The sequence below is a fragment of the Oryctolagus cuniculus genome, chromosome 17 (assembly GCF_964237555.1).
Source record: "Oryctolagus cuniculus chromosome 17, mOryCun1.1, whole genome shotgun sequence".
In the NCBI taxonomy this organism is placed as follows: Eukaryota; Metazoa; Chordata; class Mammalia; order Lagomorpha; family Leporidae; genus Oryctolagus; species Oryctolagus cuniculus.
In genome coordinates, this window is record NC_091448.1 from 24880244 (window position 1) to 24893895 (window position 13652).

General features: G+C 59.4%; 2 protein-coding genes across 7 annotated transcripts in view; both read right to left on the minus strand.

Moving 5' to 3' along the window:
• Positions 1 to 972: 972 nt before the first annotated feature.
• HOXB7 (homeobox B7) lies at positions 973 to 4856 on the minus strand. The gene is made up of 2 exons (XM_051825579.2): positions 3754 to 4856; positions 973 to 1790 (listed from the first exon to the last, which is right to left on the minus strand). The coding sequence occupies exons 1-2, from the start codon at positions 4151 to 4153 to the stop codon at positions 1537 to 1539; spliced, it is 654 nt and encodes a 217-aa protein (XP_051681539.1). The 5' UTR covers positions 4154 to 4856; the 3' UTR covers positions 973 to 1536.
• Positions 4857 to 5548: 692 nt separating this feature from the next.
• Positions 5549 to 13652, minus strand: part of HOXB8 (homeobox B8) — a 32323-nt gene continuing 24219 nt past the window's right edge. For 2 of the 6 annotated variants that reach the window (XM_070060020.1, XM_070060019.1), the window contains exons 2-4: positions 10879 to 10938; positions 7609 to 8080; positions 5549 to 6686 (exon numbers count right to left, since the gene is read on the minus strand). In XM_070060020.1, coding sequence (XP_069916121.1) covers positions 6379 to 6686; positions 7609 to 8032 — 732 coding nt within the window. In that variant the 5' untranslated portion in view covers positions 8033 to 8080; positions 10879 to 10938 and the 3' untranslated portion in view covers positions 5549 to 6378. Of the gene's footprint in view, positions 6687 to 7608; positions 8081 to 8380; positions 9941 to 10878; positions 10939 to 11601; positions 11816 to 13652 lie in introns of those variants that run through there. The other 4 variants (XM_070060017.1, XM_070060022.1, XM_070060018.1 and 1 more) reach the window with 4 other exon arrangements.

The window sequence follows — 13652 nt, forward strand, 5'->3', positions numbered from 1 at the left end:
CTGCCGCACCAGCCCGGCAAATCCTCACCGCCGGGGCTTCCGCTCCGGGGACTCGTTTTTCCCCGCCATTAAAAATGTTTATTGGGGTCGCCTGCGTCAATTTAGAATGAAATAAATTAAAATAATTGAAATTAAAATAAGTTGCAATAAAATGAAAGAACAGCTCTGGCTGGCGATGTTTGCCGAGCGAGGGAGCGAGCGAGCGGCGAGCCGTGAGCGGCCCGGCCTGGGAGGCTGTCCTAGGGCCGGCCGCGAGGCCTCCACTCGCGATCTTGGCCTCTCCCCACGGCCGCGCCAGAGGTGGCGGTGGTTTGGGGTTCGCTTCGCCTTTCCTTCCGCTCTTCCTTCGCTCAGGGCCTAGCCTTTCAGACTACAGCTTTGCGATTGTGTCTGGGCGGCGGCGCGCCGATCTGCAGCCTGAATTGAAGGCTTGTATAAGGAAGAGGGTTCGTGCAACCGTGGGGTTTCCTGTCTTCTGTTTTGGGGAGCCTGTATGCCTGACCGTACTGTGGGCCCTGGGGGGACAAATGTGAGTCTGTGTGTGTGTGTGTAAGCCGACCTGCGAGTGCACGGTGGTATTTCTCCTTGTGTCCCAAGTGCGTGTGAATGTGAACCCACATATTCTGAGTGTGCAGTGGGGACTCTGAATGCCTGTGCATTTTCTTATGAACACAGGAATAGGGGTTTATTTGTGACTGTGGCGGTGGAATTATCTAGAAGTGATGGCAGCCTGTACATACAGTGATCTTATGCATTCCATTTTGTCCATGTGTGCGAAAGAGTGTAAGGGGAATGTGTGTGTGTGTGGTAATGGACTTCGCTAGTGGGGACCCCCCCAGAGCAGGGGGCACAAGGAAAAACAGCAAGTCCAGCACAGGAGGACATGGGTCCATCGGGGAGGGGCTCTCACTCAGCCACCACTAATCCTGAACTCTCCCTGGCCTAGGGAGACAAAGAAAATATGGCTTCTGCTTATTTTTAATTGCATTTTATTTTTCCATCCATCAGATACACATAGAATGTAAAGAGGAGGGGCCTGGCGGGTGAAGGGGCTGCAGTCAGGGTCACGGGGACAGGCGGGCCAGTCGGTGGGTTCTTGGGGCTCCCTAAGGCTGCTTCAGTGTCACTACGGGATGGGGAGGCTGGGAAGAGTGGGGAGCCACATACATTAGTCCAGACCCATGGTCCACAAAGACAGCATCAAAGGGGGCTTACAAAACAGCAAGAGTTTACAAAGACCTTACAATAGCAACATAGAAAAGCGGAGGCAAATTCCAGAAAGCTACAGAACAGGTAGATAAGGTCCTTCCCATTTGTACAAAAACAAACCCGACAGCCTTTCCTATAGGTAGTATTTTTTTTTTTTTACAGTGTTGAGGAATCAACGTTTCACCTTTCTCTAAAATTGTTTTCCTTTAAATACAGGTGCTTTTTTTTTTCTTCCCTATTGGATTTGAATTTCCTGGTTCGATTCCCAGAGCTGGGCGGCTCCCTCTCTCCTTTCCTCTTCTCTCTCGTCTGCCTTTTCTCTGTCTCTCACTCCTCCTCTTCCTCCTCTGCTTCTGCCTTGTCGTGCCCAGCGGCCCCCGGGCCGGCCGACTTGTTCTCCTTTTTCCACTTCATGCGCCGGTTCTGGAACCAGATCTTGATCTGGCGCTCGGTGAGGCACAGGGCGTGCGCGATCTCGATGCGCCGCCGCCGCGTCAGGTAGCGGTTGTAGTGGAACTCCTTCTCCAGCTCCAGCGTCTGGTAGCGCGTGTAGGTCTGGCGGCCCCGCTTGCGGTCAGCCCCTGGCACGGCATTTAAAGAAGAAACAGTGGGCTCAGAGAACTCCACAAAGCTGCCTGCCCTGCTCCGGGACCCTGTTCGTGACTGGAAGGAAGCAGCCCAGGCTCTCGCTACACGGCCTTCTCCCCTCTCAGACCCCAGCCCAAACCCCAGGTGCCACTCTTTTCCTTCAATATGCACACCTTTCTGCAGGCTTCCCCAGGCTATCCTGCCCAATTTCCAGCCAGGCAGTCTGCTTCGACCTGCAACGTCAGAGGCTTGGAAACCAGGAGGCTTTGCTCCTAAGGGGGCCAATGTGAGCTGAAGGGAGAGAGGTCCGTGTTCCTGTGTGGCAGCAGGGACCCCAGACCTCTCCACTCCGGATGCTGACTCTGACAGTCTTTGGGGTACGGGGTAATGGACATTGTGCCAGGAGACAAAGGGGTCTCACAGGCTCAGCCCCTCTTCCCCTGTGTTGTGGAATGAGGTGGAGGTGAGAATTTGCAGAGTCCCCTGGAGCAGGAAGTCCCTCTGAGAGCAGCTGTGCTCTTGTGTTTTCCAGTGAGCCAAGAAGGGTCAGGCAGGGCCAGGCTGGCCGGTCCGCCCACACAGCTCAGCTCCCCGGAGCAATCTCTGGGCCTCCAGGAAAGTAGAGGGGGAGAGCAGGAGAGACAGCCACCTGGCTGAGGGCGGACCGGGAAGTACCTGGGTGGTGGGTGCTGAAGCGCCCATGGCAATGCTCAGGTTAGGCCCAGAACCTTAAGGAGACCTGGGGGAGGTGCTCATGCCAGCCCTCTTGGGAAGGAGACTCCGGGGAGAGGGACCAGGGGCCTAATTTTCAAATAAGATAAAAGCCAAGCTGAAATGTTTATGAGCAGAAAAGTTGGGGCTTTGATAAATCAACTGGAAAGGCAGTTAAATTATGGAGGAGGTTAAACAGGAACCGTGACCACCAATACTGCTGGCGGGGGAGAGCCGGGCATCTCCTGGCCACCAGCTCTGCCTGGGTTGGGAGCCTCAAACCACAAGTCTTGGGCCTTCTGGGCCATGGAGCTGGGCCCCAAGTCCACCTGTGTTGGCACGGTGGACAAGGAAGTCTAGGCCAGGCTTCGCAGGAGATCCCCCATGGGACCCTTGGCTTCTTGGGGTTTCCTGCAGCAGCTGCAATGCTGGGTGGCCTGTACTCCCCAAGGCTTGGTTTGGCTCCTTGAAGTCCCTAAGAGATGTGCCCTCCTATAGGGTGTTACCTCCGGAGTCCTTGGCCAGCTGTCCAGTGGTGCACGTGAGCCCTGGGAAAGGCACCTGGGGGAGCCAACTCTACTCCCACCAGGCTGCTGCCCTCCCCTCAGGTCTCATCTCCCCTGGCCTCAGCACCCCTCCCTCCACCTGCCTCTGGCTCTGTGCCCCTGGCTGGGTCCTCATCTCCTCTGCACCCCCCCCCCCTCCCCGTCAGGCCTCCAGAGCCCACCTCTAACTGTCCTGCTGGGAATAATGGGGGAGCGGGGTTGGCTGGGAAGGAATGGGGAGGGGAGAGCGGCTTTGCGCTACGGCCCCCTCCCCCATACTTGATCCGAGCAGGGACTGGGGGACACACCCAGAGCCGAGATCCCGGGCGGGGAAGGGAGGAGGGCGGGGTGTGTGTGGGGGAGACCCTAATGGCTATTCTCTGCAAACCCCAGCCTTCCCTCGCAAGACAAACGGCCTCGTCTCCAGCCCGTGCCGGCGCTGCTGATAAATATTTAAAGCTAAAAGGCCAGGAGGAAGGGTGGGGGACGGGCTGGGGGCTCGGAGCGCCACGGCGTCGGCGAAGAGCGATCCGCGCCGGGGGCGGCAGAGCGAGCCTCAGAGCACCGAGCACGAGTGGGGGTGGGAGCCCAGGGGCTGCCGCGTCCCCAGGCCCGGAGCGCGCTGGACGCGGAAGGGGGCGCCTTGCGGGGAACGTGCCCCGGCCGCTGCGGCTCGGGACTGCTAGGTGCGCGGCGTTACCTGAGCTTCGCATCCAGGGGTAGATCCGGAAGTTACTCTCGGCCGCCAAGTCCGAGTCCCTCTGCTCCTTGGCGCCTGCCGCCTTGGCGGAGTCGCCGGGACACACCCCGGAGAGGTTCTGCTCAAAGGGCGCGCAGTGCATGTTGAAGGAACTCGGCTCGAGCCCGTAGCCGGCCGCGTAGACGCCAGCCGCGCCCTGGCCCGCCATGCCCCCCCCGCCGGGGTACAAGCCCTGCACCGAGGCGGCGAAAGCGGCGCCCGAACCCGCTCCATAGCCCGGGCGCGGGGGGTTGGACGCGAACGCGCAAGAAGTTTGTTCGGGGAAGGCTCCAGTAGCGAAAACCGAACTTGCGGCTGGATATTTAGAAAATAAAGCATTCGCATAATACAATGAACTCATAATTTGGCCGGATGATTTGTAGGCAGGGACGTTTTAGTGTCGGTTTTACGAGATTCCTTGATATATTACAGAATTAGAGTCCAGATTTACACCAAAAAGGACCCCCTTTTTCCTCCCCGGACCACGTGACCCCGCCCACGTGACAGCCCTTCCTCCAATGGCCCGGCGGCCTCCCCACGGCTCCCGGTAATGTGGAAAAAATTGTGTGGCGTTGGATTTATAAAATATGATCAATAATGAATGGGAGAGCCGGGCCCTGAGGATTGGGGCTGGGGGCTCAGGGGCCGCTGCCGACCCCCGCGGGCCGGGGGCAGCTTGCAAGCGAGATTCGGGAAGGAAGGGCTGGAGTGGAAGGGAAAATAAATAACCCCCGAGCGGCCGGCGCTGCCGCCCCCCGCCTGCTTCCCCCGCGCGGCCCCGAGCCAGACACAAACGCAGGAGCGGGACGCGCGCGGCCGGCTGCGGGCAGGTCGGGTCTTTATTAACGCGGGCCGGCGCGGCCCGGTGGGGCCCATAGGGGAAGCCGGTCGGGTTCTCCCAAGGTGAGGAACGAGGGGAGCCTGGCCTCACGGCTGTCTCAGTGCCCCAGACACGCGGGCGCAGACGGAGCCAGGCTGCGTAGGGCAGACGGAGCCAGGCTGCGTAGGTGCTCCCAAGGCATGGGCTCCGGCCTGCGGGCGTCGGACACTGCGATTTCTGGTGGCTTGGGAAAAAAAAAAAAAAAAAAAAAAGGAAAAGGTGGGGGTGGGGGTGGGGAGAGAGAGGAAGGGAGGAGGGCGGCCCAGGCACGCTCCTCTCCCGGTTCCCGGATGCCCCAGCCGAGCGTGGCTGCCGGCGAAGCAAAGGCAGCCAAGGAAGGAAGGAGGCGAGCCACCGCCTCGGAGCGGCGCGGAGGTGGCCAAGTCCCGGGCAGGGAGAGGTGGCGACGAGCCCTTCCCCTCCCCCCCTGCTCCCCCCACCGGAGTCCGAGAGAAATAAAAATAGCGTGCTCAGCAGCCCCGCGTCCCACCTTTACAAACACACACACACCGCCCCGCGGCCTCCCCGGGAGGCCGCGCACCGAAACAAAGAGGGGGTGGCAGGGGACGCAGCCACCAGCCTCGGCGCCTCTCCCCGGCTAGGCCTGGGTGCCGAGGTCTCCCGGGCTGGGCTGCCTCGGAACGCGAGGGGAGGGGGTTTCTCCCCTCCCTCCCTGCGCTCTCCGCCAATCACGCGCGGCCGCCTCCCTCGCCCCCTGCGCCCCTGGGCCCGGGGACTCGTACCACCTGCCTCTGGCCCCCGCCCCCTCCGCGCGGGGCCGGCCTCGCCCGGCGCAGGAGCCTGGTGACCGGCTCCCCCCGGCTCTGCAAGGCGCCGGGAGAGTGAATGAGCAGCGCGGGCCAGGCCCGGCTCGGGTTCTCGCTTGTAAACTTTATTGTAACTCTTCCGCCCTTTGCAGGCGCAGACAACAGAACAAAGTGTAGAGGAACAACAAAATATATAATTAGCCCTCCCTCCCCCCATAAAGCAATTCACGGATACAGGATACATTCTCTTCACAGTAAACCTAGGAACACTTGTAACAATTGCCCACAGCGCGCATGCTAACTAAAGTAACCTCTTTTTGAGAAACACTTAAGACGAAATTGTCAAACCAAAGGAGGGGGAGGGAAAAGAGAGAAGCGAGAGAGAGTGAGAAAGCCAGCGAGCTGGGGGTGGGGGCGGCAGGGAGAGAGAGAGAGAGAGAGAGAGAGAGAGAGAGAAAGAGAGAGAGAAAGAGAGAGGAAGGGAGACAGAATTACGGCGTGAATAGGCAGTTTCATGTTGTTGGGGAAACTTAGCAGAAATCGGTACCTCGGTCATTACAAAGAAGCACGTTTAGAGGAAAAAAAAGACCATTGCACAAGGAGGCTTTTTACACGGGGCGGGGGCGTGGGGGGCTCAGCCGGGCCGCGGCCGCTCGCCCTCGCGGGGCGAGGGAGTCCTTGCTTAAAATCCTTCTCTCTCTCTTTTTTTTTTTTACCCCCCCCCCCAGGGGCCCGAGAGAAGGGAAGAGGATCCACGGCAGCTCACACACAGAAGCTATTACGAGAAACTACCACTAGCGGGGACTGGCGCGGCGGGGTCGCTGCAGTGGGAGGCCCGGCTCCGGGCCCGCTGGCTCGCGGGGCCGGGCGCGCTCGGGCTGGGCGGGCGGGACCGGCGGGCGTGCGGGCGGCCGCGGGCCTGGCAGTCCCGGCTGGAGCCTACTTCTTGTCGCCCTTCTGCGCGTCGCCCTCGTCCGCCGCCTCCGGGGCCCGCTCCAGCTTCTGTTTCTCCAGCTCCTCCTGCTCGCATTTGCTGCTGGGGAACTTGTCTTTGTTGTTCTCTTTTTTCCACTTCATCCTCCGGTTCTGGAACCAGATTTTGACCTGTCTCTCTGTCAGTCCCAGCGCATGCGACACCTCGATCCGCCGCTTGCGAGTCAGATAGGGATTAAATAGGAACTCTTTCTCCAGCTCCAGGGTCTGGTAGCGGCTGTAGGTCTGTCGGCCTCGCCTGCGTCCGGCGGCTGCTGGGAAGGGGGGAAAGGGGGCGAGACGGAGGGGAGGGGAGGGCGGGGGAGGGGGCAGAGACGGGGAAGGGTGGAAAATTCGTGAACCAGCCTAGGAGACCAGTATAATAAGGGCAGGGGACCTTCTACCCGGTGCGAGGGCGGGGAGGGGGGCGCCGAGAGGCCGCGGTCAGTGGAGGCGCGGGGGGGGGGGCGTGCGGGGGACGAGGGGGATCCGAAGCCGCTGGATCTAAGGGGGCCGGAGAGGGGGCGCCCCCTCCTTGGACAACCAGCCCCAGAGTTGGGTGGGGGCGGGGGTTCAAATCTATTAAAAGCGCCATAAACTTTAGAAGGGAGGATGTGGGGGGGGGACACATAAGAATAAAAAAGCCGGGGTGGGGACGAATGGACCCACCTTTAAAAGCCCCCCAGAGCCTCTGCTCCAGGAGAAAAGTTTCTGCAGGGTAATTAAACTATAAAGCAATTGAGAAGTGCAAAAGTTGAGCGCCCCCACTGCCACCCCCCCCTCCATTAACCCCATAAAACAGTAAAAGAGGAAAAAAGGATGAGGAGAAAGCAAAGTAAGGCAGGGTGAGGGGTTTATGGATTCAGGAAATGTCGCTTAGCGATTCCCCCTCTAAGGGAAACAAAAAACGGAGAGAGAGAGAGAGGGAGAGAGCGAGAGGGAGAGGGAGAGAGAGAGAAAGGAAGAGAAGAAAGGAAAAAGAAAGGAAAGGGAAAAAAGAAGGAAGGAAGGAAGGAAGGAAGGAAGGAAGGAAGGAAGGAAGGAAGGAAGGAAGGAAGGAGAGAGAAAACAGAAAAGGAAAATGCAGGAGGCGGTGGGACCAGTAGCTGGAGGAAATGTGCCTGGCCTGCCGGCGCCCGGCCCGGCCCTGGGCCCTCCCCGGCGCCTCCCGCCCCGCTGGCCTCAATGCGGGCTCACCTTGCGGGCGCATCCAGGGGAAGAGCTGTGTGGGCGACGGGCTCTGCTCCGAGCCCTCGGCCTCCTCGCCCAGGCCGCTGGCGGCGGCGAGCTTGCAGTCTGCGTACTGCACCAGGTCCGGGTCCTGCGCTCCGAACAGGCTCTGGCGCTGCAGCGGGTCGTAGCCGTAGAAGTTGCCCGGGTCCCCGTGGCACGCCACGGCGCACGGGTTCTGCTGGTAGGGAGCCGTGGACAGCGACGACGGCCCGTGGTAGAACTCCTGGATTTGCGACGGGTGCTGGAAGCTGCCGCCGCCGCTGGGACCGTACACCACGGTGGGTCGGCCGCCCAGGTCCTGGGCGAAGCCGCAGTCATAATAATTGGGGCGCAGGGACTCCCCGGTTTTGTATTTGGAGAACAGTGAGTTGACGAAATAAGAGCTCATTTTATTGAATTTTGAGGCGGCGGCGGCGGCGGAGGCTGTAGTTGGGGGCTGTTGGGGAGGGGGTGGGGAGGGGGAAAGGGAGGGAGAGAGAGAGAGAGAAAAAAAACGCGGATTCGCCGGCTCCTGGTCACCCTCGCCAGGAAAGGAGAGGGAAAGGGAGGAGGAAAAAAAAAAAAAAGAAAGAAAAAGAAAGAAAAGAAAGAAAAGGCGAAGATCTCGAAGCCGCCACACTTTTTGTGATTTCCAGGAATAGAGAAAGACGGAGAAGCCTCCAAAAGTCTAAGCTTGCATGGCAGCCACGGCTTGCGCGCCCTCCCCCCACCCCCCACCCCCCACACAAAAATATACCGCCACTTAAAGAGGTCCTCGCTTTACATTTCCAAGAAGGGGTGCCAGTTCATAAACAGTTTTCGGTGATTTACTTCCCTGCAAATGAGTTGTTTCATATTTTGCACTGTCTTTTCATGATCATTTGCATCCATTAGAGACCCCGCATCCTATTGGCTTCTCCGTACTCCTCCCGGACAGAACGCAGAGCGAGGGTGAGAGCGAGAGCGAGCGAGCGAGAGAACGCCAGGGAGTGAAGAGCGGGTGGAAAAAAAAAAAAGGAGGGGAAGGAAACAAACACCCAGGGAGAGAGAGAGAGAGAGAGTGAGAGAGACAGAGAGAGAGACAGAGAGGGAGAGGGGGAGCGAGAGGGGAGAGGGAGAGGGGGCGAGGGAGAATGAATGCGGATTAAATCTGTTTAACTACCTACATTAATGAGATATCTCTCACCACACAACAAATCAAATACCTTCGCAGACCACCCCCAAAGACTGATGTGGGGGAGTCGGAAAAAACATGGGCACGCACATACACAACGCGCCAGGCGTAGGCACGCTGTTAATTTCGCGATTTTAACGAGGCAATTGGAGTCTTTCTAAATGTCAGGGTCGCTTCGGAAAAATGTAAAAGAACACGGTTTAATTGCGCCGAGTTTTAAAAGGTCCTATAAATGTAATTGGTATTTTAATACAAGTTATCAAATCATACAGCTTCCTCTCCTAAACATATTTTCAAACAAACGAGGTAGTCATATTTAAAGCTTTAATGATCAATTTCCTTATTATTGATAAAGGTTTAACTATCGTGCAGAGGGAATTGGCTGGGTAACCGGCCCCCCAAAAACGGCTGTAAACTCTTTAACAAACTATAAAACGCAATAAAGCCAGAGTCTGTTGTTTATGCCGCAGCGCATAAAAGCTGTTAGCATTTTACGAGTTCTTTCCTCTACAGCTATAAAACTGCAGCTTCCATGGCCCCCGCCGCCCGACTGCAGCACCGTGGGGGTGACGGAGCCGAAATGAGAACCATTATGGGGTTTTTCGGCGCAAACGGTGACTTTCCTGAGATTTCCCCATCCTTCCAGGAGGCAAGCACCTGCCTCTTCTCTCTCTCGTTCTCTCTCTCTCTCTCTCTCTCTCTCCCCCCTAGTCTGGCCCCTGTCCACACTGCCCAGGCCACTCTCACAACTTGCCCTCATTAAACAAATAAGCCAGCATCCTTCCTGGAGAAGGGGCTGGAGAGGGCCTGGGAGGGATGACCGGGAGAAAGCAGCCTCTTCAGGGCAGTGGGGAGGCACTGAGCAGGACAGCAGGGTTTGCCTGGCAGCTGCCCCTTCTGCAGTGTCCTGGGGTCTCGGCTTCCTGGGGCGAGCACTAAGCAGACGGGGGGGGGGGGGTGTCTCCTGAAGGTGCTCCACTCCAGCCAGCACTTTTGGGGGCAAACTTTGTGTGAGGGGACAGGGGGCTGATGCCACCAACCGGATGATAACCCATGGGCCTGCCCTGCACCTGCATCCAGGCCTTGGGACCCAGGAATGTAACCCAGTTGGGCTCCCAGCCTTCCCCCAGACAACCCCCTACACCTCCCACTGTCCCCTGTGAGTGGGCACTGCCTGTCCCACCAACACATCACCAGGAGGGAAGGGCATGGGGCTGGAGGCTGGAGGCTGCTGTGTTGGGCACCCAAGCTGTGCTGCCTGGCCTCTCCTGCCTTAGGCAGTGACTACAAGGTGAGGGGTTGGGGGACATTTATTGGTCCCCAATGTCTCTAAGACTGTTGAGCCAGTGTCACTATCTAATGTGACCTTGGAGTAGAAGGGATTTGGACATGACAAGGCCTCTGAGCTGCCTCCTCTCCTGTCCCGTGAGTCCCTCCTTCAACCTGGCTCTCTCTGCACATCAGAGGACCTGAGGCCTGAGACCCAGAAGCCGGAAGCGAACTGCTCAGGTGCGGGCTGTGTCCGTGCCCCTTGCCTAGGGTCTTGAGAGGCTGCTGGCCAGGCTGGGGGGTGGAACTGGCGGTCTCCCGCAGTACTTGATCAGGGAAGGAAAAGGGATGGAAGAGAAGGAAAGGGAAGGGGAGGGAAAGGGAGACAGAGAAAGAGACACGGAGAGAGAATAGTAACAAAGGCAGAGGCTTCATGAACACATTCAACCATTGTTTTGGGGGGAGACAGTGGCTTTGGGGGGGCCTCACAGGCCTCCACCCATATAAAAATGAAGCTAGCACCCTTTCCTAGGCAGTGACTGGTAGGGTCAGTCAGTCCTTTCCAAACAAATGGTGAGAATGGCAGAGGGGCTACAAGGAAGAGGGAGAGGGAGAGCTGGGCTGACTGCGAGGCAGAAGGGAGAAAAGGAGATGGAGAAAAGCGGGGTCTGGAATTTTCCGTGCGTGGCCGAAGGGGCAGTGAGGCTGCTGGAGGCAGAGTTTGAAGTTGCGGAAGCCAAGGTTTTTCTCAAGCGCGGGGGCCAGTCGGGGTGGGGTGGGGTGGGGGTTGCGGTCACGATCTGAGGACTCACCGACCAGGTAGAAATTCAGTGGTTTGTTCTAAATCATCCCTACTCCGGCCAGAAAAAGTCCTGATGGAAGGAAAATGTTTCTATTACAAGAAAAAACAAGAAAGAGCGAGGAGATAATTTATAAACACCCAACGGAGCGCAGATTTATTAGAGAAACTCGAGTTGAGAAGAAACTCTGCTTGCCTCTGTGCGTGAGGCGCTGCGGGACGTGGAGAGGCTGCGGCCCGGTACCTGGGGTGGGGGCGGGGTACCTGCTTCTCCCGCAGGTTGCTTGCAGAGGGAGACAGGGATCAGGTTGGTTGCAGAGGGAGACAGGGATCGGAGGACTGGGAACCCAGACCCGAGCTCGGGTCTCCGAACGAAAAACGCCCTGGAATCCGGGCCTCTGGCTGCTGATTCCCGGAGGGCCCAGGGCAGGCCGGGGGCCAGGGCCAGGGCCCAGCGCGCGGGAGCCGCAGCCTCACCTGGAAGCAGCGCGCGGCTGGGGACGATGCGGCGCCCCGTCTGCCCCCACACCCGTCCTGATCACGCGCATTTTGCGGGGGCTGGGCGGCCCAACCCGGGGCTCACAGAGCCTCCGAAGATGTCCGAGCCGCCCCTCACTTGGCCGCCCCGGGGAGGGGACCCCCCTGCCCAGAGCGCCCTCGGCCCGGACCCGACCCCGACCCCGACGCGCACAAAGGGCTCCGCAGCTCGCACCGGTGCACAGCCGGCCCCACTCACTTCCGAGCCGCAGCGCGGGCCAAGGCTCCGTTCCCCACCCGGGCTGGGGGCCCCCCGCGGGCGGGCTCACCGGGCTCAGTCTCCCGCTGGCGTGGGCAGCCCGCCCCAGCGGCTGCCTCTCCATCCGCCTCCTGCCGCCGGCGGACCGCGCTCACCTGACCCGCGCACCCGCAGCCGCAGACACAGCTTTCGCCCCCCTGCATGGAAAATCTCATTTCCCCGACTCGGTTCCCTTGGATTTGGACCCATTATTCCCCCGTTTCCACGCGTTTGTGGCTCCCACCGAGCACAGCGACTGGGTGGGAGCAGCACTGAACCCTTCCTCGAGGGGGGAAATCAGAAAATTGACCCTTGCAGAAGGGAGGGGAACACCACTGTACCTGAAATCTATGAAATGGGGTGGGGGGAGGCCGTAACGAACCCTATATTTTTATTACGTGCAAATTATTCATGACTTTTGATAGCTCTTGGTTCGTGAATCGGAGCCGGCCGAGGCGCGGCGCGGAGCCGCGGGCGAATGCAGCCGGCTCGCCGGGGATTTTCGCGTGGAGCAAGGATGCCATCTAGCGGTCGCGCGGCCGAAAACAGTACCCCTGTCCCCGGCGTGGCCGGTTCCGCCAGAGCCAGCCGCCTCATCACCCAGCCAGAAAAACTTTCATTATTAGCACAAAAGAGGGAGGGAAACCAGAACGGGTGCTGGAGGAGGGATGGGAATCTGCAAATGACTCGTGGAATTGTGCAGATAAGCTTAAGGGACAGACAGGGGAGGAGGGGAGGGGGCAGAGGAGGAAGACAAGGCCTTGCGCTTTTTTTTTTTCCCCTTGCACCTCTATTCCAGCCTCCCCCTGGGCCTTAATTTCTGCGGAGACCCCCGAGCAGTGGGGCCGTTCACGGCCTGAAAACAAGGGATGGGAGCACTTGTCAAGCCTCAAACGGTGGCTTCAAGTCCCCAGGAGAAACAGTTGAGGACTTTTTCAGCGAGGAGGGAGGCCGGGGAGGGTTCCATAGGGCCGGGGGAGAAGGAGCCAGAGATGGCCCCGCCGAGCCTGTGGGCGCAAGCGTGTGTGTGCGGGGGTGGGGTGTGGGGGCTTGGGTTCGTGAAATTGGGTTCTGCAGAGGCGTGAAGAACAAAGACCAGGGTCGGAACTGCAACCTCCGAGCACCGGCCTGGACAACGTGGTCTCCCTGCCCGCCTCCCTTCTCTGCCCCCGTCCTCCGCCCCGGAAGCCCTGGGCCGAGCCCCCTTCCCAGCCCCAGGCCCCAAGCCCCGGCCCAGCTGTGTGTGGCTCGCTCAGCTCCGGAAAGTTTCCCCTCACTGTTTGCTTTGCTGCTGTTTAGTTTCTTAACCTTCAGAAATTTATACGCTATAAACTTTTATAGCGGTCATATTCTTTTATTGCCGCGCGCACGGCATCGAATTCCTCTCCCGGCTTCTCTCCGACGCGCACTTTCCCGGCCTCCCTCTCTGAATCGCTCGCTCCCTCGCTCGCTCGCTTGCTCGCTCTCTTTTATGACAGCCGATTTCCCCATCTCCGGCTTCCGAGCCTCCGCATCTTCGGCTTTGTTTGCCTTTCAGGGAAGCCGCCTCAGCTCGGGACCCCGACCCCGCCGCCGGAGGCCCCCTACCCCGCTGCGCTCCGCCGGGCTCCAGCCTCACTTTTTTTTTTTTTTTTTTCCTTCCCCTGGTTCCTTTGGGCTGAAATCGGCCTTCTTGGCTCGCTCTTGCACCAGCCGGGCCCGGGGACCCAGGGCAGGGAGGACGCCTGGTCCCTATTCGCCGCAGAAACGCATCCCTTTCTGTCCCTTTCGGAACCTCCTTGGACGGCCCCCGACCCAGGCCGCCCTTCGGGAAGCCAGGCTGCGTCCCGCCTCCTGCTCACTCTCCCGTCGCTTCATCGTTTCGTTAGAGCAGGGTAGGCTGGCCTTTTCGCTGACAGGCTCCTTGCCTCCTGCCTGGCTCTGTCCCCACCTCCGCCCGGGCCCGCAGGGTCCGCACCGGCTGCGGGGTGGCCACGGGAGCCCCGGGAGAGCATAGCAGGAGGCCGCCGAGG

Coding starts and splice junctions, on each gene's coding strand:
- HOXB7 (XM_051825579.2), bottom strand. CDS start 4,153: ATGAGTTCATTGTATTATGCGAATGCTTTATTTTCTAAATATCCAGCC. Junction 1,791..3,753: donor CCCCTGGATGCGAAGCTCAG/GTAACGCCGCGC, acceptor ATGCCGTGCCAG/GGGCTGACCGCAAGCGGGGC.